This window comes from Euprymna scolopes, chromosome 31 (genome assembly GCF_053919585.1).
Source record: "Euprymna scolopes isolate OS-2025 chromosome 31, ASM5391958v1, whole genome shotgun sequence".
Lineage (NCBI taxonomy): Eukaryota > Metazoa > Mollusca > Cephalopoda > Sepiida > Sepiolidae > Euprymna > Euprymna scolopes.
Genome location: NC_136512.1, coordinates 38,623,328 through 38,645,989, shown reverse-complemented (window position 1 = coordinate 38,645,989; position 22,662 = coordinate 38,623,328). Strand labels below are relative to the sequence as shown.

The window sequence follows — 22,662 nt, the reverse complement described above, 5'->3', positions numbered from 1 at the left end:
TGAGGACATGCGTAGCATGGAGAGAAATAGTATAGGAATGATACATGAACTCCTTGCCAAGTTTGGAATGAGAGTCGGATGCAACTCACATTTTTATGACACTTGGAAGCATTAGGAATACAAGTGCAATGGAATTACTAATATTTTGAAATGAAAAATTTGTATGCAGGAAGCGTACGATAATGTAGACAAATGAGAACACAGATATAAGGAAAGTATATTTGCATGGCAGAAATATTAAAGTTATTCAAATGTGTGAGACCAGTGGAGCATAGGGACGAGTTGGTTCTGATTGCAAGATTTAGGAGTGGACGGAGTAAGTTCAGGGAACTTTTACCATTCCTAAACCAGAAGAGTGTTACCATTGTCAAATGATGGAAGAGGCTTCCAGGTATGTGTATTCAGTGTACTGCTATATGGAAGTGAAAGCTGGTCAGTAAAGGTCAAGGATATGCATTACATGGGTAGAAATTATATAAGAATGATACGATGGGTGTGTTATGAGAGTCGTAAAGATAGGCTTAATAGATCTGATAAAGATGAAATCTGGACAGTATAAGATGTGTGCAGAACAGGAGACTTTGATGATGTGGCCACATTGACAGAATGAGAGTTCTAACTTAATAGATGTAGAGCAGAGGAGATAGAATTAGTTCATAATAAAACATGGGAGGAAGTGATAAGAATTAACTTGAAAGAAAGAGTTATAAATAAAGAACTTGACTTCAGAGAAAGATTATAAATTTAGAGCTGTGTGTAGAAGAGACTTTCATTGTAGGACTACATTGAAAGAATGGATGACGTTTGCTGATTCAATAGCAGTTGAGATTGCAGGTTCAGTTCCCAGGATAGCGACAAGGAAAACATTGGAGAAATGATAAGAATGAACTTGAGCTTAATAGAGAAATAAGGAAAGATCTGGTTAGCGATGGGTTAGTTTGGAGTTTATCTTTTAAAGAAAGTCATCCAACGCATGGCAGCATGTAAATTGATGATGATCGTTGTTATTACTGTTGAACTTTATTCATTCATTTCGTATAAATCAGATAATTATTGTTGACATTCATTTCCCCAACATCTTTTTAGTTAGAATTCTTTTTAGAAAGACATCAGGTACTTGCAAGAGGGATCATGTGAAGGTTGCCAACATCCCTATCTGAAAATGTTACTGATGAACGAACTGGATTTGAACCTGGCACATTCAAGTTGTCAGTCCGTGTCATTAACCACTTAGCCACCATCACCTCCATGATGATGATGATGATGATGATGATGATGATGACGACGAATAATTAATTATATATGATACGATGGATGTGTAATGTGCGTCTTAAAGATAGGTTTAATAGATTTGATGACTTCAGAGAAAGATTAAATGTGCAGAACAACCAAAATGAGAAAACCAGTCCGATTATACAAACAAATTTACATAAAAAAAATTAAAACAGGTCTAATTCTTAATTTTTTTTTATCAAATATCTTCCTTCCTACAAAATCAATATTTCATTAGAAATAGCAAAACTTGGTATCTGTTTGTCTGAATCTGAAACTCTATTATTATTATCTTTTAATTCTGAATTCAGTTTACTATATTATTCTCAAGTCCAAATGACATACTTACTATATTTACCAAAAATCTGACTGCAAAAATCATTCCTTTGCTTGTAAATTTGTATTTGTTTTTTTCTTCTTCATGTATTATTTTTCACTGGTATTCTTGTCTCAATAACTGTAGTGAATTTTGTACTTTTTATTTTTTTACTCAGATCTTTGCTATTTTGTCTTGTTTACAGTGGCGTACAAAGGGAGAGCATCTAAATTAGGGGGTGAGGATCTAACTATGCTCAAACTGTATCTTTTTCTCACAATGCTTCTCAGTACTCGGATTTATACTTGAGTCTTTGAAGTATAAAATGAAAGAATTAGCCTCAACCTCTGCATGCCACTATTTATTATTGTTATAATTTTTTTGTGTTATTTAGATTATTCCGACTATTGTTTGCATGTTGGATGTTATTCTCATGACGGGGATTTTTATGTCAAACTAGAGAATCTGAGAAGAATCTTAAACAAGCCCTTTTCTAATAAATGGGAGTAGATTGCTCTCATTCCTTCAGCCATAATCTGTAAAGAAATTCTTAATTATAATCTTAGTATTGCATGTACTAAGGATTGAACATTCAACCTCTAAAGAACTGGTTAGACTGAGCAACTTATTCATTGCACAACGAGTCTATGTAGATTCTTCTCGAACAATTTTTGAGAACCTTAAATCTATTCAGTTCGAAATCCATAGAGATGCACCTGAAGAAATTCAGAGGTTACATTAGTTGAAACATTATGAGAATAACATTCGAGAAACAAAAACGTAGTCTGAACAATCAAAATAACAAATTTTTATTTTTTTGTTGCAAATTAATTCAGAACATCATTCACAACGCACTGATTAATTCAGCCGTTCAAAATAGACTTCGTAGCCTCGTAGGAGATGTCCTTTTCTCTTCCTTGCAACCTCTATCTCGCAGAAAAGATGTTGCGAGTTTGTCTCTGATGTATCGTTATTTTCATGGAAAGTGTTCGACTGAGCTTCAATCTATGGTCCCCCCTCGCAAAACTTTCACAAGAAACACTCGTCTAGCTGTAAACACTATCAATAATTCCCCCCACTCTTTATCTGTGCCTAAACCTAAACGTAGATTCCATGAACAAAGCTTTTTTATTAGAACTGCACGCCTGTGGAATTGTCTTCCGTTTTCCTGCTTTCCGGCTGACTACAATATGGTTGTCTTCAAGTCTAACGTAAATAAGTTCTTGATGAGCCGTTCCATATAAGTTATCAAATTTACCAAATTTTCATTACTAATGATTATTATATTGTCCAATTTCTACTGTACACTCTTTAACCCTTATCCTTGAGTGGCCTCTTGGCCTTGATAATGTGTTGATACCTATGAAAAAAAAAAAAAAAAGAAAAAGTCCAATGTGAACAAGTTCTAATTGAATCGTCCCCTTAAGTAATCCAAGTTACAAAATTCCCACTGTTTACTATGCTAAAATCACAATGACTAATGTATACCGATTAACCCTTATCCTCGAGTGGCCTCTGGGCCTTGATAAGTGGTGACACCCATGTAAAAAAAAAAAAAAAAAATCGCTTCAAAACAAAATATGATGAAAACATTTTGCCCGTGATATATGACGATCCTAACTCTATAATTATATATGTCAGAATTGGAACAAATACATAGAGGATAGTGCCAAGGCTGCTGTAAGGAAAGTGGTCTCTTTCTACCATGCGAGAAAACATCTCACTCCTGCCATTATCCTATATCTATATAAAGCTAGTATTCCCCAATGCATGGAGTATTGCTGTCTCTAAGACAGGGTTCAAAAAAGATATTCTCTATAAACTCCCTCCATCAGTGGAAGCTAGCATTACTTGATTATGACTAAATACCACACCAGGTTTGTGAATTTTATGTGGCATAATCACGTTGAGACACTAGTTCTCCTTAAATCGCTAAAGTTAAGCGACGTTGAGCTTGGCCATTACCTAATGGGTGACTACTTGGAAATACCAGGTGCTCTATGTGGGAAGACAAGAAAAAACTCTCTGCACACACACACAAACACACGTACGCGCGCGCACGCACGCACGCACACACACACACACACACACACACACACACAAAATAACTACAAAAAGCCATGTTATCATCACTCCCAACCGATATATAGCTGCAATTGGAAACCACTTGTGAATTTAATGTTTCCTTGAAAATTCCTTCTTTGAAGAAAGTCAGCTCAATCCAACCAGAGTGAACGTCATACCAGGTTTTAATTAAAACACTTCTCATTTTTCTTATCAGTTAAGTATATTAATTCGTCTAATATATATTTCTTTGTAACTTTTTACTTCTTTTACTATTAGCTTTGTGAATCTCAATTACAGTGTAATTATAGGTAATTTTGGGGAGGATAACCAGTAAGTACATAAGACGTGTAAGGCAATGAAGATGGGTGAAAACTCAAATCTGGACAAAGTATATCTCGATGGTGAAGCTATTAAGGTTGTTTTGAAGTTTTTTGCCTGATACTATTAGAGCACAGGATAAACCGATGCTAATTTGATTGTAAGAGTTACACTAGCAGTATCAGAATTTTTGTAGGAATTTTTGACACCCCTAACACGAAACTGCGAATACAATATAAAAATCTCGTAATTTCTCTGTTAAAAGTGGGTTATTTATTTTCTTTATGGATTATACTTCCAAAATAAACTATTACAGTTGTTTTAAAAGTAATAAAATTTTTTTTTTTTTTTTTAAAACAGTAATGAATTTTCCGAACTCAATATTTTTCAATTTTTAAACTCAATATTTTAAAATTTTTAAATTTTAAAAATCTATCAAAATTTTTCTATTGATTCTATTTTTACGATATTTTCAGGGTCAATGTGAAATTTTATGTTCTTTCCAATAAACCGAATATAATATTTTAGACAAACGTTTTTTTTTAAATTCACGCCCCCCCCAAGTGTCACCCATTTTCAACTTTCTCTTAAAAAGTAAATAATTAATTTATGTCGTGGAGTTTTATGTATCACAAATTGAAGAGAAAAGGTCAATAAATAATATATTCAAATTTAAAACAAAAAAAAAATCGCTTTTTTAGAAATTTACCTGTAAAGTCCGAAGTTTAAAACCTTATTTTATAAGAACACATTGTTTCTTTTTGTCTTTTTTTTTTTTTAATGAAACCTTGGTCCTTGCTCCTTTAATTGAAAAAAAAATTAGGGCTTGAATTACATTTTTCGAGGAGTTATAAGCTTAGAAAGATAGGGGGTCGAATAATTCACGCCTCTCATTTTGAAATGTCTATTAAAAAGTAAATAATTAATTTATGTCGTGGAGTTTTATATATCACAAATTGAAGAGAAAAGGTCAATAAATAATATATTCAAATTTAAAACAAAAAAACAAATCGCTTTTTTAGAAATTTACCTGTAAAGTCCGAAGTTTAAAACCTTTTTAAAAAAAAAAACACATTGTTTTTTTTTTTTTTTTTTTTTTAATAAAACCTTGGTCCTTGCTCCTTTAATTGAAAAAAAAAATTAGGGCTTGAATTACATTTTTCGATGAGTTATAAGCTTGGAAAGATGGGGTGGAATTATTCACTATTTTCACGAAATTTCTGACACTGCTAGAGTTACACGTTAATAGAGCATGAGTAAGGTCATAAAATTTCTGCCATCACTAATCAGCGGAGTCGACCAAGAGAAGAATTTATCAGGCATGTGCACGTAGTGTTATAGTATATGGAAGTGAAACCTGGCTAGTAAGGATTAAGAACCTGCTTTGCATTGGATGAAATGAAACGATAGATGTGTAGTGTGGTTCTTAAAGCCAGGCTTATTTCTGATGATCTCAGAGAAAGATTGAATTTTCTGAACAGATGTGTGCAAAAGTCACGTTGAAAGCACGGATGAGAGTTCTTCAGTCAGTAGATCAAGAACAGTTAAGATAACAGTTCTAGTTACCAAGAAAAAGCTAGCTAAAAAGCCGTCCACCATATGCTAAAATGCAAAAAGGACTTTAAACCGATAATGATGATGACTCTTTGTAGGTCTTTTAATCTCAATATTCCATTCTGATTTTCATATTTAGAGTTTGGAACTAATCTCTGGATTTTAAAAAAATTAATCAGACTTGGCGTTTTTTACGTAAGTTTTTTTTTTATATTGCTTATTTAATCAGATTGTCAATTGTCGATGAAGAACACCGTGATAGGATTGGAAGCGATAAATTAAATTATCAGAATTGGATTAAGTGGGCAACAAGAATCAGTTTTGCAGACAGATTAGCAACTTGATTTTTTTTATGCAGAAAAAGAATCGTAAAAATGGATTCTAAAATTTAAAACGGGGTCTCTTGCTCTAAATTTTTAAATCATGTTAGCTGAAAAGTTTAGAGTTCGCTAATTCTCCTATTTCATTTGAAATCGGATGATTTCGTAGCGAGTAGCAATGGCGATCGTCGGCAATTGATGTGAAGCTCGATTGTCCTCTCAGGAGACTAAGTCTTGGGCTTGCAGTTCATTTGATTAATGGCCTCGTTAATGGTGCGGATGATTGGGTAATTTGGCATTTAATCCATCCGCGTGGAAATGGCGGGCTGATATATTCCGCGCAGGGCTTGTGCGATGGTGATTATCGTTCTTGTGTCAATCTTTGTCGGTGTTCGTCACGTGATTTAGATACCCCCATCACCGTCATCACCCCTCATCCCCCCTTCTTCCCATTTTAGAACAGCAAAAAAGGACATCGATTAACACTTGTTTAATCTTTGAACAAAACAAGTTGAAATAAGAAAACAAATTTTGAAATTCTTAATTAAATTGAAGTGGGTGGAGGGGACGGGGCATCAGACACTGATCAACTCATCCTTTTGTTCGAATAATTTAGACAGACAATTTATTTGCAAACTTTTTTGCTTTCATTTTCAAACTTTTCTTCCACCCACCAATGATCTTTTGCAGACACTTCTACGTCTTTAATCTCGGATTTAGATGTTTCTTCCGCCTTTCTCTTAGATTATTTAGAATCGAACTTAATCCTATTTCAAGCAAACGTCCCAAGTTAAGATGGCAATAAAAATCACATACAAAGGTTTTCGTTGTCTGTGAGAAAATTGATCGACACGATTAAATCTTGTTTCAAAGATGCAAAAATATCTTTATTTGTTAAACTCCTTTAAAATATAAACATTTACATCTAAGTTTTGCCTGTCTTTCATGGGTCATATTCATCATATTTGGTTTAACGTCCGTTTTATATGCTGAAATGTATTGGACGGCTTTTAGAAATTGACTTTCAAATCAACCCAGTTTTTTTATGTATCCCGCTCTCTTCCAAATCATTTCCCACGTATGTGAATTGGATTTTTGACTACGAATTTTTAAAACTACAATAAAAAAAAACATCATGAAGAAATAATCTTCCTGCTAAAAATTTAAAGAAAGTAACTTTAATAAAAAAAAAGATTTGGGATGAGATACGTCATCATCAGATTAACATCGGTTTTACCTGCTAGCATGTGTTGGACTCCTAGTAATTGACTCCTAAACTTAACTATATCTGGCCAGGTCTTTATTTATGATCCTTTTTCTTAAGCCCCTCTTTATTTATCACTTCTTCCCATACATTCCCCTCTGTGGACTGATCCTGCTACCTTAATTGTTCTTCAACTAACCAAAAACTCTCATTAATTCTTGTAACGTGACCTAACCATCAAAATCTCCTGTTTCTCTATTGAAAATCGAAATTATTGCAATTTCAAGCAGATGGTTCAAGTAAACATAGAATGTTTTTACGTTCTGAGGAGAAAATTGATTGATGACATTCATTTTTGACAAATTTAAATCTTCTTTATCAAAAAAAAAGTCTTCATTTATTAGAATCCTTTAAAATATTTGTATCTGATGATGCACTGCTCTGCGAAACCTCCCCCCCCCCGTTGTTTAGTAAACGTTCAAAGTCGACTCCGAATTTCTTTATTATCTCACGGCTCCTCTCCCACAACTTAAACATTTTGTTGCACAACCTTCCATTCATGCAACACTAGTAAAATATTTAATACAGATAATAGAAAGCTTATTTCTCTCAACAAATTTAAAAACGGGTTTATTTTTTCCCATGTAATTAGCAAGTTTTTGTCGCATTTAACAGCCTGGGTTAAAGCTGATCTAATATAAAGGACAGTTGTTGGTCCTTTTTCATTTTACTTCAGTTTCTTTGACGAGAATAAGGGGAGCTAACACTTGATTTCATTATGATTTGAATTTATATCCGTTCTTTTAAGGATAAACGCTGTCCTTTTTATGGCTGATATCTGTATTTTGCTATAGCTTGGTCTTCCGGGGATTGTATCTAAATATTACTTAACGACAGTGTTTAAAACCATTCCTGCAATTTTGATATCCCTCCCGTTCACCTTTATTAAGACAATAGTCATTTGAAATGGTTACATCAAGGACTATGCTCATTAGAGCACAGTCCTTGCAGGTTTGTTCCATATAGCAATGTCTGGGTTGATGACCTTCTATTTTATGTATCTGCTGACCTGTATATCTTTATCATGGACACTGTCACCTTTCCATTTGACGTTATCAATGAAGATTCATGTTCTTAGATGTGTAACAGAGCGTATACGCGCTTATGGCAGCTGTGTGCATATGCAGCGCTGTGTGTGAAGTGATGGTGAGGAAGAAAATAAATAGATAAAAAGAAGAACGTGTGCACAGACCAGTGATCACGATCACGTTAGAAGAAGATGATCACGTTTTATTCATGAAAGTATCTAGAAATAAATGTTGTTTCAACGGAAAATAATGCGTCGAGTTATTCCTTTCTTATGTTCCTTGCAACGGAGTCTACAATATGTGGGGTCTAATGTGTAAACGTGTACAACATTGCAGATGGTCGACGATCTGTCAAGCTTCATCTCTTTGCAGACATGCCAACGAAAGCACTTATATGCTTTGTTGTGGGAGACGGTGTAAAAGTTATCTGTCAGTAGAATTCGGCATCCAGACATTAAGTGGCTCCGGTTCTCATTCACTGAGTGCCAAAACCTACATTGGTTATTTAATTGTAGGTCATGTTTTTAATTCATTGCCTAAAGTGTCGGATAGGGGACTGTGGAGATGCCTGTTCACATTACATTTAAACTTCTGCAAGTTAGCACAATCAGAGAAGCAGGAAATAGGGATGGAATTCCAAAGTGTAGCAGTCTGAGAGAAGAAACTATTAGAGTAAAAGGTTTTCCAGTAACAATGCTTGTCGGGTTAATCAGGAGTATGTACATATAGGGGGTACATCGGAGCACAGTTCGTAAAATTACTTGTAAAACAGGCACAGGACTGCAAGATTGCAGTGATAAAACATAGATTGGGGCTTGGCCAACAGTGCGGGACCTATTAGATTTGAGATTCTTTCTTGGATCCTGTGAAAGACTAGTGATAGATGCCCCAGCCAAAATGTGGCAACAATACTACCTGCATTGGCAAATTGTGGCTTTTTAAAGATATAGGATACTTTCTTTCCTCATGGTAAGTCTTTCCTCATCATGTGAAAGTCTACCATTCCTGAGCCATTAAATTGAAGACTCCCTCTTTATAAACTCTTGGTTAGCCTCCTCCATTTTGTCTGTTTGTTACTGTGTGTATAAACATGTACATCTAAAACTCAAAAACATTGACTTCAAATCAGTTGAAATAATAGTTTTAGATATGTCTATGCATTTCTATAAGAGGCTTTTTCTGTCTGTCTGCTTAATTTACCACAAATTTTATTCCGAGTAAAAGAATAGCCATAAACTTTACATGAATATAGATTTTCTCTTTTTTTTGTCATTTTACTTCAATTAGCTCTTAGAGATCAAGGGCATTCTTTTTATAGCCAATATTTGATTTCCCTATGAGATACTGCCATGACGTGACTCAAACACGTGATTTTGGTTCACATACAAGGGTCATTCTAAAAGTAACGTGTTCTTTTTAACTCAAAAAATTGTAGAGCCACAAAAAAACGGGAGTGGAAAACTAGCAACATTTTGTGCTCCAGAATTTTATTTTCTACATAGTCATTACCGCTCCTAATGCATTTTTACTGGCAATTACATCTTTGCTTCTGACGCACGTCCATAACAGAACAGTCATATTCTTAGCGTACTCCACCGTCAATATTTGCAACAGAAAAATGAAACTTTCAGGTCATGAATGCATAACTTCAGTCATCATAACAATGCAATTTGCAATCTTCTCTAATCCTTTCGGGCGGAATGCCCCTCCTATTTAAGGAGAACTAAACTGGTTGGAGTCAGTTGAAACTGCAGGTTGGAATGCAAACACTTTAGCAATTGAAAAGTCAACTCACTTAGTAGTTGTTGTTACCCCAATACGGACTTTTATTATTGTAGCTAACTGAATAAATCTATTCTATATTTTATATCTGTTTATTTTTCCACTCAGAAAATTTAAAATACTCTTCTGCTTCTCAAACGTCGATATTAAGTAGTGAAGAATAATAATTTTCCAATCATCAATTAATCAATTAACTATGTTTTAGCTTATTTATCTTGAATTTGCTGAAGTTCAGAGCCAAATGCATCTGGTCTAGTGAAGTCTCCAAATTTGTGTTGTTACTTGAGCCAACATCACTAGGAAAGGTGCATTATTCTTTAAATGAGCGAGTGCATAACCATGCCAAAAACTTTTATTTGGGCTTTGAATATATCACCTATATTATATTTCCCTTACTTTGCCTGTCTGTCTATCTGTTCCACTTTTTCTCGGAAATTACCGAGCAGATCTGGCTGAAAGTTTCTATAGACTTTTCTTATGATAAGTTGCAGCAGATTAAGTTTTACGGTATGCATTCGATGTGCAGCTAGGCATTGATAACAGATTAATAGAAATTAGTATTTAATGCAAAAATGAACGCAAATTATACCATGCACTAATTCGAACTTCATAGATTATGAATTTTGCCAGTTTTTAATAGGCTAAAAGTCTAGTTTTGCATATTTAATTAGGGTTTATTTGTTGGGCGAAATATTCTGATATCAGATTGTCCTGACAAATCCCTACACTGAGAGACCAAGGACACTAGAGAATAGTGTCTATATTAAACATTCCTTTCACAATTATAACCGATAGCACCCTACCTGAGTCCAATGTTCAAACGCCTCAGCCTATCAGACTTATAATAATAATATAAATTGGAATGAATTAATAGAAGACACTGACAATTAAAATGAGACCTGCCTAACTAGAAAACTTATGCCGACCAGATTTTTCAAAGATTTTAATTCATCCTAAAAATGGCACACTGCCACAAACGTAAGGGGCTACTGTGAATATAGGGGCAAGTGATGAATTGTGGACTGGGATGTTTGTTCACATTACATTTACATTTCTGCATGCTGCTACGGTCATGGAAACAGAAAACAGGGAGGGAATTTCAAATGCAAGTAGTTCATGGAAAGAAGTTATTCATGTAGAAAGTCCTTCGGCATCTATAGAGTCTCAACAGTGAAGGGGTAGGATTTTGCTGATTGTTGGATATTCCACTGCTCATTAAGGAATACTAGGTGCCTGACCAAGATCCCTATATTCCCTAGAAACTTCCTCTTTCGGTGGAAGTAGGATGCCTGTCCAGAGCAGAATCACACCAGATTTTACTGAAAATAAGAGATGCCCTTACATATCTCTACAAGAGGTTTTGTCTGCCTGCATTTGGACAGGCTGAAACACATTATCATTGAACTGCTTCCTTGCAGATTACAACATGATCAGCTTCAAATGCAATGTTAACAGATTACTGACATAAACCGCTCCTACAAGTGTTTGAACTTGGCCCATCTTAGCATTTATTCTGAATCCTCTTTTTATTGGCAATGTGCATTGTTTGCAGAGAGAACAAACGTCAAAAATATTCTTTCTCATCTATTAGCTGGCTTAAATACTATTTTATAATGATATATTCTCTCCAAACACATACAAACATGTATAAACATACACATGCATGTGCATACTTACACAGACATACACTCAAAAAAATACATACACTCACACACACATACACTCACCCACACATGCACTCACAAACATACATACACACACATATACTCACAAACATACATACACATAAATACATATACATACATGCAGAAACGCACGAACACTACTTCAACAAAGAATTAAAGTAACGGTTGGAGTGTGTAATTGTGGTGATGCTGAAGAGCATTACTAGTCATAAAACCCGTCTCTTTTACCAGATATCTCTTGAAACTGAATGTTTCTTACACTCGTCTCAGCCTCCCAGTGCTACTTAGCACTGATTGTCTGCGCTAGACAATTCCAATGTCTATTCATGGAAGACATCTTATGCGAATGAGTCTGATAAACGCACAGACAAGCTCAATTTTTATACTGACATTTATTTATTGCCCATTCAGAGCGCGAGATGACCAAATTCAATCGGTTCCAGTTCTTGGAGTTGGCTCGTCTCTTTGCTTCGCACTAAATATCAAAGACATGCCTTCGATTCACTGCTTACATCTTTTCTCTTTTCTCCTCTTTGAAATTAGTTCTAATTGTCAAGATTGGCTTTCAGATTTTGGTTTCTTTTCTGATGCTGTCTTTTAGGAGCCAATATTTCCTTGTGATATTTCTCAAAGACATTCAGCCTCCTCAGGTCATTGTCATTTAATAAAACATTTTGATATTCGTGTCTTGCCTGCTAGGTCAATAAACTTTTCTGATTTGAGCCAGGTCTTAATTTACCTATTGCAACACAATATCAGATAAGTTAGTTTAATAAAAAAAGCAATTTAATTCCAAAGCAGACATAAGATGAATGAACAGAAATGTGTAAAGATTCCTCATTTGGTTATTTTTACTATTCACTGATATTCAAGTAATATAATAATAATAATAATAATAATAATAATAATAATAATAATATCTAGCGGGACCTGGGGAAATTCCACAGGGGACTCATTCATATGTAATATATTGATGCTGGCATTCTGCAAATGTTCCGCATGAATGGAGATGCTCTGGTATTATTGTAGCTCTTTTATTAAAACTGAAAAAGTATCTATCTAAGCTAACAGGGATGCTCGGCATAGCTCAGTCGTAAAGTAGGCTTAAATATGATATTTTAATTTTTGCAGATTTCGTATATATTATTATAGAGTTAATGTTCTATCGATTTTTTTATATTATAAAGTTGCGATTACAAAAATAAAAAAATATATAAATTTGACTTGGGAGCATTAGCTTGAATCGAAACTGAAATAAAAAAACTTATGAATATATATATATATATATATATATATATATATATATATATATATATATATATATATATATATATATATAACTTGAGTTCCTTCAGCCATAATCGAAACCGAAACCAAAACTTATGAAGAATTCTTGATAAAATTTTTTATAAAGGAAATAGATGACTTAAGTGGCATCAGCTATAAGTGAAACCAATTCTTGATAAAAATATTTATGACAGGAAATGGAAGTACATAACAATTAAACGACCCGGATGTAAGCGTGACACATAACACACACACCATCACATTAATATATAGATGATAATATAAGAAAAGCAGGATGTACTAAAAAACATCAATTGGAAAGGCGTGGAATGTACTTGGACCTTAAGAAGATGTATTGCTATTCAAATTCCAGAGAAGACCAAGGCTCCGTTCGAGTGAGAAATCAATGGTAAGCGGCAGATGTGATAACGCAAAATCATTTGCAATGGCTATCAAAAGAGGCACAAAACATTGGCAATCTGGGGGAACTTATTGTCTCTCAGATTTCAGAGAACAACACTGGGTATTGTCAGTGAACAATCACTGATTATGATTTGTGTGAGAACTCCTATTAAGGTACTACTACTACTACTACTACTACTACTAATAATAATAATAATAATAATAATAATAATAATAACAGTAATAATATTAATAATCTGGGGGTGCTTGAACTTGACACGATGCTATGTAATAAAATAAAAGAGAAGATGAAAGAAGTGTATACGGAGAGACTCAAAATCTTGACTGAATGGTAGGAACCTGTTCACAGCCATCAATTCATAGACTGTTGCTATAATTCGGTACACTGCAGCTTTTATAGGATGAACACAGAAAATCTTATATTTACTGCACAGGAGGAGGCACTAAATACGAATGCAATCAATAGAAACATATATGGGAAGGACTGTTCTGATAAGTGCAAGCTGTGTGGTGTAACACTTAACACAGTGTCACACATTTTCAGTGCGTTTTCTATACTTGCTCAAAAAGAGTACAAACGATGCCATGACAAATAATTCTCAAATCTGCATTGGAGTTTGTGCCAGAAGTTTGGAATACAAGTGATGGACAAATGGTTGTGACATCATCCAGAAGTGGTGGTAAAATTCGTTCTCTGGGATTTCCTGGTTCAATGTGATTGAAGGATAAATCACAGGAAACCGGATATTGTAATTGTGAATAAAAAGACTAATGAATGGCAAATTATTGATGTAGCTTGCTCAACTTAGCAGGCAAGAAGAATGAGAAACTACAGAACTATCAAAAATCGAGGGTGAAGATTGTTAGGGTATAGAACAAAAACTTCCATTGTGCTAATAATCATAGGTGCGCTTGGCTTAATGCCAGATGATCTTGATAAACAGTTGAACTTCTTGGAAATCAAGTATATCATCTTACTCCAGAAGTCACTTCTGCTTGGCACAGCAAACCTCCTCCAAGTGCTTTCCATCTAATTGATCCTTTGAATATGCTCACTAATTTTGTAAAAACCCGCTTTTGAGTGAAAAATTAACTGTGAAGTTAGCGAACATAATAATAATAATAATAATAATAATAATAATAATAATAATAATAATAATAATAATAATGCATGGAACATGCCAGGGAACTGAAAGGTACATGAAACATTTCGAAAATCGCTATTAATATAAATACTTGTAAGAGCATAAGTAACAGTTCCAAAAAAAAACTTGAAATAACGACTAGGAAAATTTGGAATCAAAAGAAGGACTGAAATCATACAATGAACAACATTGATGAAAACATTAGTAATATTAAGAAAATTCCTTGAATGAAAAAAAAAACAACCTTAATCTCATTAAACCTTCTCCTTGAGTCGTTTCGAGTCTCGATAAATGGCGACTTATTAATAAGACAAACAAAAATTTGAAATAATTTCCTACGACTGAATCTAAAGTGACAGACAATAACCCCTCTGCCACCTTTGGAAAGTAGAAGATAATGCTTGGGAAGATGGCCTCCTCATGTCGAATAGATACTACACTTTGCATTATTTATTTGCTATGAGGTAAAAAAATATATACAATGTAACAAATTAAGCACAAGGTTATCAAAAGATGTGGGGAAACTGTTGGTCATACTTTGTCTACTATAACTTGCTAGAATCATTGCAATCACCACGATACCACACACTACTCTAGAGGACCACCTTATTTAACATATTCCCAAAGTGTTTTACAAAATTTAAATTTCATTCATAAATATAAATTTTTACAAATTCATTGACAACTCAAAACAACAAAAAAATGGTTAGAAAGATCTTCCCAACCCTTTCTAAAGAATAGACCAGTCACTGTTTTCCGGTTTGTCTAGAACCAAAAAACAAACAAATTAATCTCTAAAGAGGAGTGGAATCTGAGTAGGAGAAAACGAAATAGAATGGAATTTGAGTGAGGCCAATTGCAAAAAGTAAAAGTGGGTATTTTGGAATAAAGACAGATATAGAACTCATTCACCTGACTAACTAAGACAGGATTAAGAACCAGCAGGGGACAATACTCATTCTTGACATCTTTTTATATACACAAAATCGGAAATTGTATCGACCTTTATTAGAATACCAATAAATGATACTACACTTTGATCACAGCCTATCCTATACACTTTTGTAGTAGGTGTATGTCTATATACATCTGCAGAAAAAAATTACTACAACTGGTATCTCCCTCTTAGACAGGATAAAAACAAGAGCCTCTAATCTAATTGGTCCCACACTGTCTACCAAGTTCCAGCCCCTGCCACATCATCACAATGTTGCATCCTTGTGCTTGTTTTCGAAGTACTTCAAATGGTATGTGCTCTAACTAGCGTGATGCACTATCTAACAATGTGAATATCCCCAACCAATCTGACAAGCAGCAAAATTTAACCCTTCACTGTACAGGTCGGCAAATGCTTTCTATTGTATTAGTTTCTTTCCATAAACGTTGAATTTGCATGTAAAATCCCCCCCCCTGTTCCGTGTTTCTTCGATTGAACCAACATGCAGAAATTTAAATGTAATGCAAACAAACATCTGGTTACACAACTCTTCTATAAATCTGGTTCCCAATTCACAGTAGTCCTTACTTCTCAATGGCAAGTGTCTTGTTTCGGGTAAATATTTAAAAAAGAAGAAAACAAAAGAAAAGATGTGAGTGATCTGCCTTAGATGACCCCTCCTCACTGTTGAGATGATGTTTTTTGTTGTTTTGCTTCAGAATTTTTTAGATGAGAATTAATAATTTGTATTATTTGGACGACTGTTCTCATCTTATTCTCACAACGTTTCAGCTGATGTAACCTCCAACATTATTTAGGTGTATCTTGTTGAATTCAAGAATTTTTCAAGGACTTATGGCATAACGGATAAATTTCGAAGTAATAATAAATTCTGAGAGTCTTCTAGAGGTTTAAGGTTCAATCCTCAGCACAGGCGATACTCAGAATACAACTGGGATTTGCTTGTGACATAGCCATGGCGTATGGAACGAGGCCAAGCTGTCTCCATGGATTAAATACAGAGTTTTATTCGAAATTCTGTATATACATTCCTGATCAAAAATTTAAGACTACTCGAAAATCTTTAAAAAGAAACCTTTTTTAAGGAGAGATTTTAAACTCCTCACACTTAAGGTTACCAATACTACAAGCTAAAAGGTTATGAAAAAAAAAGCTACATTCCAAACATTTAATTCAGAAATTTACATTTTTATAAAATGAGGCATTTTACACTTGATCAAAATTATAAGACCAGGGGTATAAATTTTACGAAATTGTACGAAAAGTATATGAAAATATTCAATAACTAGATTTAATAATGAGTTTTCTCTCCACTGGTTTTGATGGCTTCAAAGATTCCTTGGTGCATGCTAGAAATAATGTTTCCATTAAGGTGCCGGGGATGTGGCTCCAGCTTCTGAAGATGGCTTCAAAATTTCATTTTTTGTTGAATATTGTTTGCCATTTCGATAAACATCTCTTGTCATCTATCTCAAAACATTTTCGATTACGTTCAAGTCTGGTGAGCATGCAGGATATCCTAAGAGATGGGCCCTATTTTCTTGCAGGAAGGTCAAGGTCTGTCGTGTAGTATGGATTGTATTATCCTGTTGGAATAGCCACCCATCTCCACACAAACGATGACCCTCCGTCATCAACGATGCTTTTTGTAGCATGCTAACATAACTAACCGCTGTTTGACGACCTTGCATGGCCTGGAGCTCCATCATCCCTCTGTAAGAAAAGGCACCCCATACCATTAGGGACCCTCCACCACTATGACGTGTGGAGAAAATTTCAGGAGGCATGTTTTCGTTATGTCAATATCGTTGAAGCCATCAGAACCATCTAGATTGAAATTTTTTTTCATCAGAAAACAGGACTTTCTTCCATTTCTCAACCTCGCATGTTTAGTATTCATGACCAAATCTTAAGACATGGAAGCAGGCGAGAAATTTGTTTACGTTTTTTTATTTACCATGCCTTTTTGTCGTAAGTATTGTGTGATGGTTACTAGACTGCAATCAGCATCTGTGACTGCCTTAATTTGACTAGAAGAAAGTCCTCTCTATTTCCCAACAACCCGTCCTATTCTCCTACTTAATGCAGGAGAAATTTATGAGGACCTACCAGTGGATTTTGCTTTTCCATAATTCTCACTATTCTTTAGAAAGTTGAAAATCACAGTTTTATTGCGATTTACCTTAGTTGCGATTGCCCACTGTGACAAATCTTCCTTATGAAAGTCTAAACTTCAATAAATTTGCTTGATTAAGGCATAGTGACACCTTTATGCAGTGATTGCTAATCTGTAACTGAACTAAAAAACGATACATACCCCCTGGTCTTATGATTTTGATCAAGTGTAAAATGCCTCATTTTATAAAAATGTAAATCGCTAAATTAAATGTTTGAAATGTAGCTTTTTCCATAATATTTCAGGCTGTAATATTGGTAACCTTACCTAAGAGAAGTTTAAATCTCTCCTTAAAAAAAGATTTCTTTTAAATATTTTAAGTGGTCTTAAATTTTGGATCAGGAGTGTATTCCTAAGTTCGACATAATGCTTTTCAAGTTCGACAAGATACAACTGTAGAAGGCCAGAGGTTACAGCAGCCGAAACGTTTTGAGATTAACATTAAATATCAGCAGAGTAGCTCGAACTAACCAAATAATACGAATTCTTTTTGTTTTTTGTTGTTTTGCCTATTGTTTTTGTTTTGTTCTCATTGCATGAGCATGTTCATTTGTGCTTGTCTTGTCTTCCTCATCAGACAATGTGATAGAACGTTGTAGTGATTCCCCTTTTGGCTGCTGTGAAGACGGCCTTACAATAGCCAAAGGGCCAAATCTAGAAGGATGTCCAAGTAAGTTCAAGAACACAACCAACCTTTTTTTCTGTTTTTATCCTTATCTTTCTTTCTCTTCAGATTACAACTTACCCACAGATCCAGCATTACACCAGGTTACATCACACCTGAGTAACATTCATATAAGAAACAATAACATAAGCAACACCTAACGACGTATTCGAAATATGAAATCTGGTGTAATGTTGGATTTGTTACTTCAAGAATTGTATCACCTCTGTTACTATATCAAAAATAACGGTGAAATATATACAATTTCATTTGTTTGTAAAACATGTATTTCCTAATATCATTATGAACGTTTAAAAATGATACATATGTGTGTACATGTGTGTGTGAACCTTTTAATTCAGATAGTTTCTTATACATTTTTTATATATTTTAAAATTTATGCTAACCAGTGATGCATTTTTTACTAATGTTTATCCTTTGATAAAAAGAGACTATATTTGAAAAGCTATGAATTAAAGATTTTCTTTCTTTGTTTGAATTGTTCATAGATCAATAAATATTGTAATTAATTCAATTTTTATTTCCATTATTAATATATATATATATGTGTGTGTGTGTGTGTGTGTGATTCTACAACAAGGCACACCTGAAGAAGTTCGAGAGCTGTGAGAACATTATTCAAGATGAGTGCAGATGTCCGAATAATTTAAATAATGTATATGATTTAGAAGTCTGTGATAAATGAACAATATTTGATGCAAATATTTTTTTAATGCTATTTATTCACTTTTTCACTGAATAAACAAAACTGATTTTGGTTTCGCCTTCATTCTCATATTTATTCATTGCCTTTTGTGATTCTTTGTTTAATCTTTCACTACCGGAAGTGCAAGTCTGTATCGCATTTTCAGAAACAGCCTTCTATAAGATAGAGACAATTATTTTCGTTTTGAGGTCATTCTGATTCACCATTGTAGTCGCGTCTTTCACCCTCGACATAATTCCACATTAGTCTCGCTGGAGGAGATGCACTCAATGTCTATTTCCGACTACAAAATCTCTTGCTCTTCAAGCCTCTTGAACCGTTTCCGACCAGTGCCAGGTGCAGCGTCTGTTGTTTTCTTTCTTTCCAATAACAACTTCTTTGGAGACACATCCAAATATTTGCCTCTATCATAAAAGAACTATTTTCAGACAAAGAAAGAATAGAGATGAGTCAGACAAGTAAGACCAACGGTTTGTATTGTTTCCCTGAACTATGTTGTGTTTTCATCCAAGTTTCGGATTGAATAAACTCTAGATTGGCTGCCTGCAAGGGTCGCCAGGAAATTGCCATAAAGTTATTGAGTTTCAGCTTGGTTTCTCTCGGCTCGATCTTTCCTTTCTACTTTGCGACATTGCTCATAAACTTTTCATCACGTCGATACTTCTCTACATGCAACATAAATAAAACTTATGACAAATCTAATTGTGTTTCTGATAGGTTCAATCGTTCAGTGTGAAAACCACACTTACTAATATTTATTAATTTTAGATGCTTTTAAACATCGCAATTAAGGTTCCCTTTATCTCTCAAACGTAGAGTTAGTAAAAGAAGATAAGAATACTAATTTTCTTATCATTTATTGACATGTTAACTATATATATATATATACAGGGTGGCCGAAAAGTCCCAGGACACTGGCCGAAAAGATGTTCGAAGTGCTTTCACAGAAAGATTTGGAAAGCCCGCGCCATCAAGAAGTAATCTGTATTTGTGGGAGCAGAAAGTTTTTGAAACAGGTAGCGTTCTGGATCAGGCAAGAAGTGGCAGGCCTGAAACATGAAAGGAAACGTGTGCTGGTGTTCAAGAATAACTGCAACAGTCTCCAAAGAAATCCACCAGAAAACGTTCTGCTGAACTTGGAATACCAAGGGCTACCATGATGGATCATATGAAAAAGGACTTGGATGTCAAAGCTTATAAGCCATGTGTATAGTGTCCTGGGACTTTTCAGCCACCCTGTATATATATATATATATATATATATATATATATATATATATATATATATATATATATATATATTACGTTTCTGAATTTTGGAGATGAGGATTGACTGTCCGTATTATTTGATATTTTCGGACTATTGTTCTGATCCTGAGTGTTATTTTAACAACGTTTCGGCCAATGTAGCCGTCAACCTTTTTTAGGTATGTCTTGTAATAATCGGGAATCTTGCTGTCAAACTAGGGAATCTGCACGGAATTTCGAACAGGACACTTTCGACAATAAACATCTGAAGATGGTCAGAGGTTACATCGGTCGAAGCGTCTCAAAACGAGAACAGTAGTCTGAAGAATTCAAGTTTTATCATTTTTAATATCTGGACCACGGTTCTCGCCTTGAATGTTATTTTTACAACGTTTTGACCGATGTAACCGCTAAACCTCCTTAAAATTATTTGAACTACTCTTCTCAATCAATGTGTTTTAGGTGAATACTTAACAGAAAACAAGGTTCACGAAGAAAAGGCGTAAACAAAATACATAAAAGTAGCTTCCTGTATTTGACAAGTAGAGTTACTTTCTCTTTGACAATCATAAACGTTTTCACTTTAGATAAACACAAGAATTAAGGATACGTTCATAGTTTTAAGGTTTTGACATTTTACAATGGAAGTCTTATTTCCCATAATTTCTTGATTCCACAGCCTCATCTCATCCATATCAATAATTTAAATGTCAACATCAAGCATCTTCTTAAAAACTCGACCCCACCATCTCTATCCTCTTTATCCTCTGCTGTACCTATTTACTATGCCTCCCCACGGGACAGAGTTAGACACCAGGGTCGTTTTTTAATGTGGAGAAAAGGTACAAAAATAAAAATTGTCTCAGTCGTGAAGGATTTTTCCTCCACTGAGAGAGAACAAGAAATGGAAGTGCAGCATCTAAAGAACAGATGGTATTTATTTGCTCCCCCACCGAGCAAATTAGGCACAAGGCCGATTTTTAATGTGAGGAGTGAAGGGAGGGGGAAGGGAAAAAGGGGACCAGCTCCCGAGAGGTGGGAAATGGGAGCTGGTTAATGGTTAGGCATGTGGGGTTGCCCCCACATCTGGTCTTTGCTAGTCATAACTTGCAGCATCTGCCGGAACAGATGGTATTTATTTGCTCCCCCACCGAGCAAATTAGGCACAAGGCCGATTTTTAATGTGAGGAGTGAAGGGAGGGGGAAGGGGAAAAGGGGACCAGCTCCCGAGAGGTGGGCAATGGGAGCTGGTTAAAGGTCAGACATGTGGGGTTGCCCCCACATCTGGTCTTTGCTTGTCATAGTCAGTCATAGCTAGTCATAGCTTGCAGTATCTGCCGGAACAGATGGTATTTATTTGCTCCCCCACCGAGCAAATTAGGCACAAGGCCGATTTTTAATGTGAGGAGTGAAGGGAGGGGGAAGGGAAAAAGGGGACCAGCTCCCGAGAGGTGAGAAATGGGAGCTGGTTAAAGGTTAGGCATGTGGGGTTGCCCCCACATCTGGTCTTTGCTAGTCATAGCTTGCAGCATCTGCCGGAACAGATGGTATTTATTTGCTCCCCCACCGAGCAAATTAGGCACAAGGCCGATTTTTAATGTGAGGAGTGAAGGGAGGGGGAAGGGGAAAAGGGGACCAGCTCCCGAGAGGTGGGCAATGGGAGCTGGTTAAAGGTCAGACATGTGGGATTGCCCCCACATCTGGTCTTTGCTAGTCATAGCTAGTCATAGCTTGCAGCATCTGCCGGAACAGATGGTATTTATTTGCTCCCCCACCGAGCAAATTAGGCACAAGGCCGATTTTTAATGTGAGGAGTGAAGGGAGGGGGAAGGGGAAAAGGGGACCAGCTCCCGAGAGGTGGGCAATGGGAGCTGGTTAAAGGTCAGACATGTGGGGTTGCCCCCACATCTGGTCTTTGCTAGTTATAGCTAGTCATAGCTAGTCATAGCTTGCAGTATCTGCCGGAACAGATGGTATTTATTTGCTCCCCCACCGAGCAAATTAGGCATAAGGCCGATTTTTAATGTGAGGAGTGAAGGGAGGGGGAAGGGAAAGGGGGGACCAGCTCCTGAGAGGTGGGAAAGAGGTTGCCCCCACATCTGGTCTTTGCTAGTCATAGCTAGTCCTAGCTAGTCATAGCTTGCAGCATCTGCCGGAACAGATGGTATTTATTTGCTCCCCCACCGAGCAAATTAGGCACAAGGCCAATTTTTAATGTGAGGAGTGAAGGGAGAGAGAAGGGGAAAAGGGGACCAGTTCCGCTGAGGTGGGAAATGGGAGCTGGTTAAAGGTCAGGCATGTGGGGTTGCCCCCACATCTGGTCTTTGCCAGTCATAGCCAGTCACAGCTTGCAGTATCTGCCGGAACAGATGGTGTTTATTTGCTCCCCCACTGAGCAAATTAGGCACAAGGCCGTTTTTAATGTGAG

The 22,662-nt window shown here is 35.5% G+C and overlaps 1 protein-coding gene across 13 annotated transcripts in view; it reads left to right on the top strand.

Annotated features, from left to right (window-relative positions):
* Positions 1-22,662, top strand: part of LOC145255699 (agrin-like) — a 2,182,525-nt gene that overhangs the window by 2,042,576 nt on the left and 117,287 nt on the right. For 9 of the 13 annotated variants that reach the window (XM_080114279.1, XM_080114278.1, XM_080114284.1 and 6 more), the window contains one exon: positions 18,173-18,265. The exons of the other annotated variants lie outside the window; for them this stretch is intronic. In XM_080114279.1, coding sequence (XP_079970405.1) covers positions 18,173-18,265 — 93 coding nt within the window. The remainder of the gene's footprint in view (positions 1-18,172; positions 18,266-22,662) is intronic. 13 annotated transcript variants of the gene reach the window in all.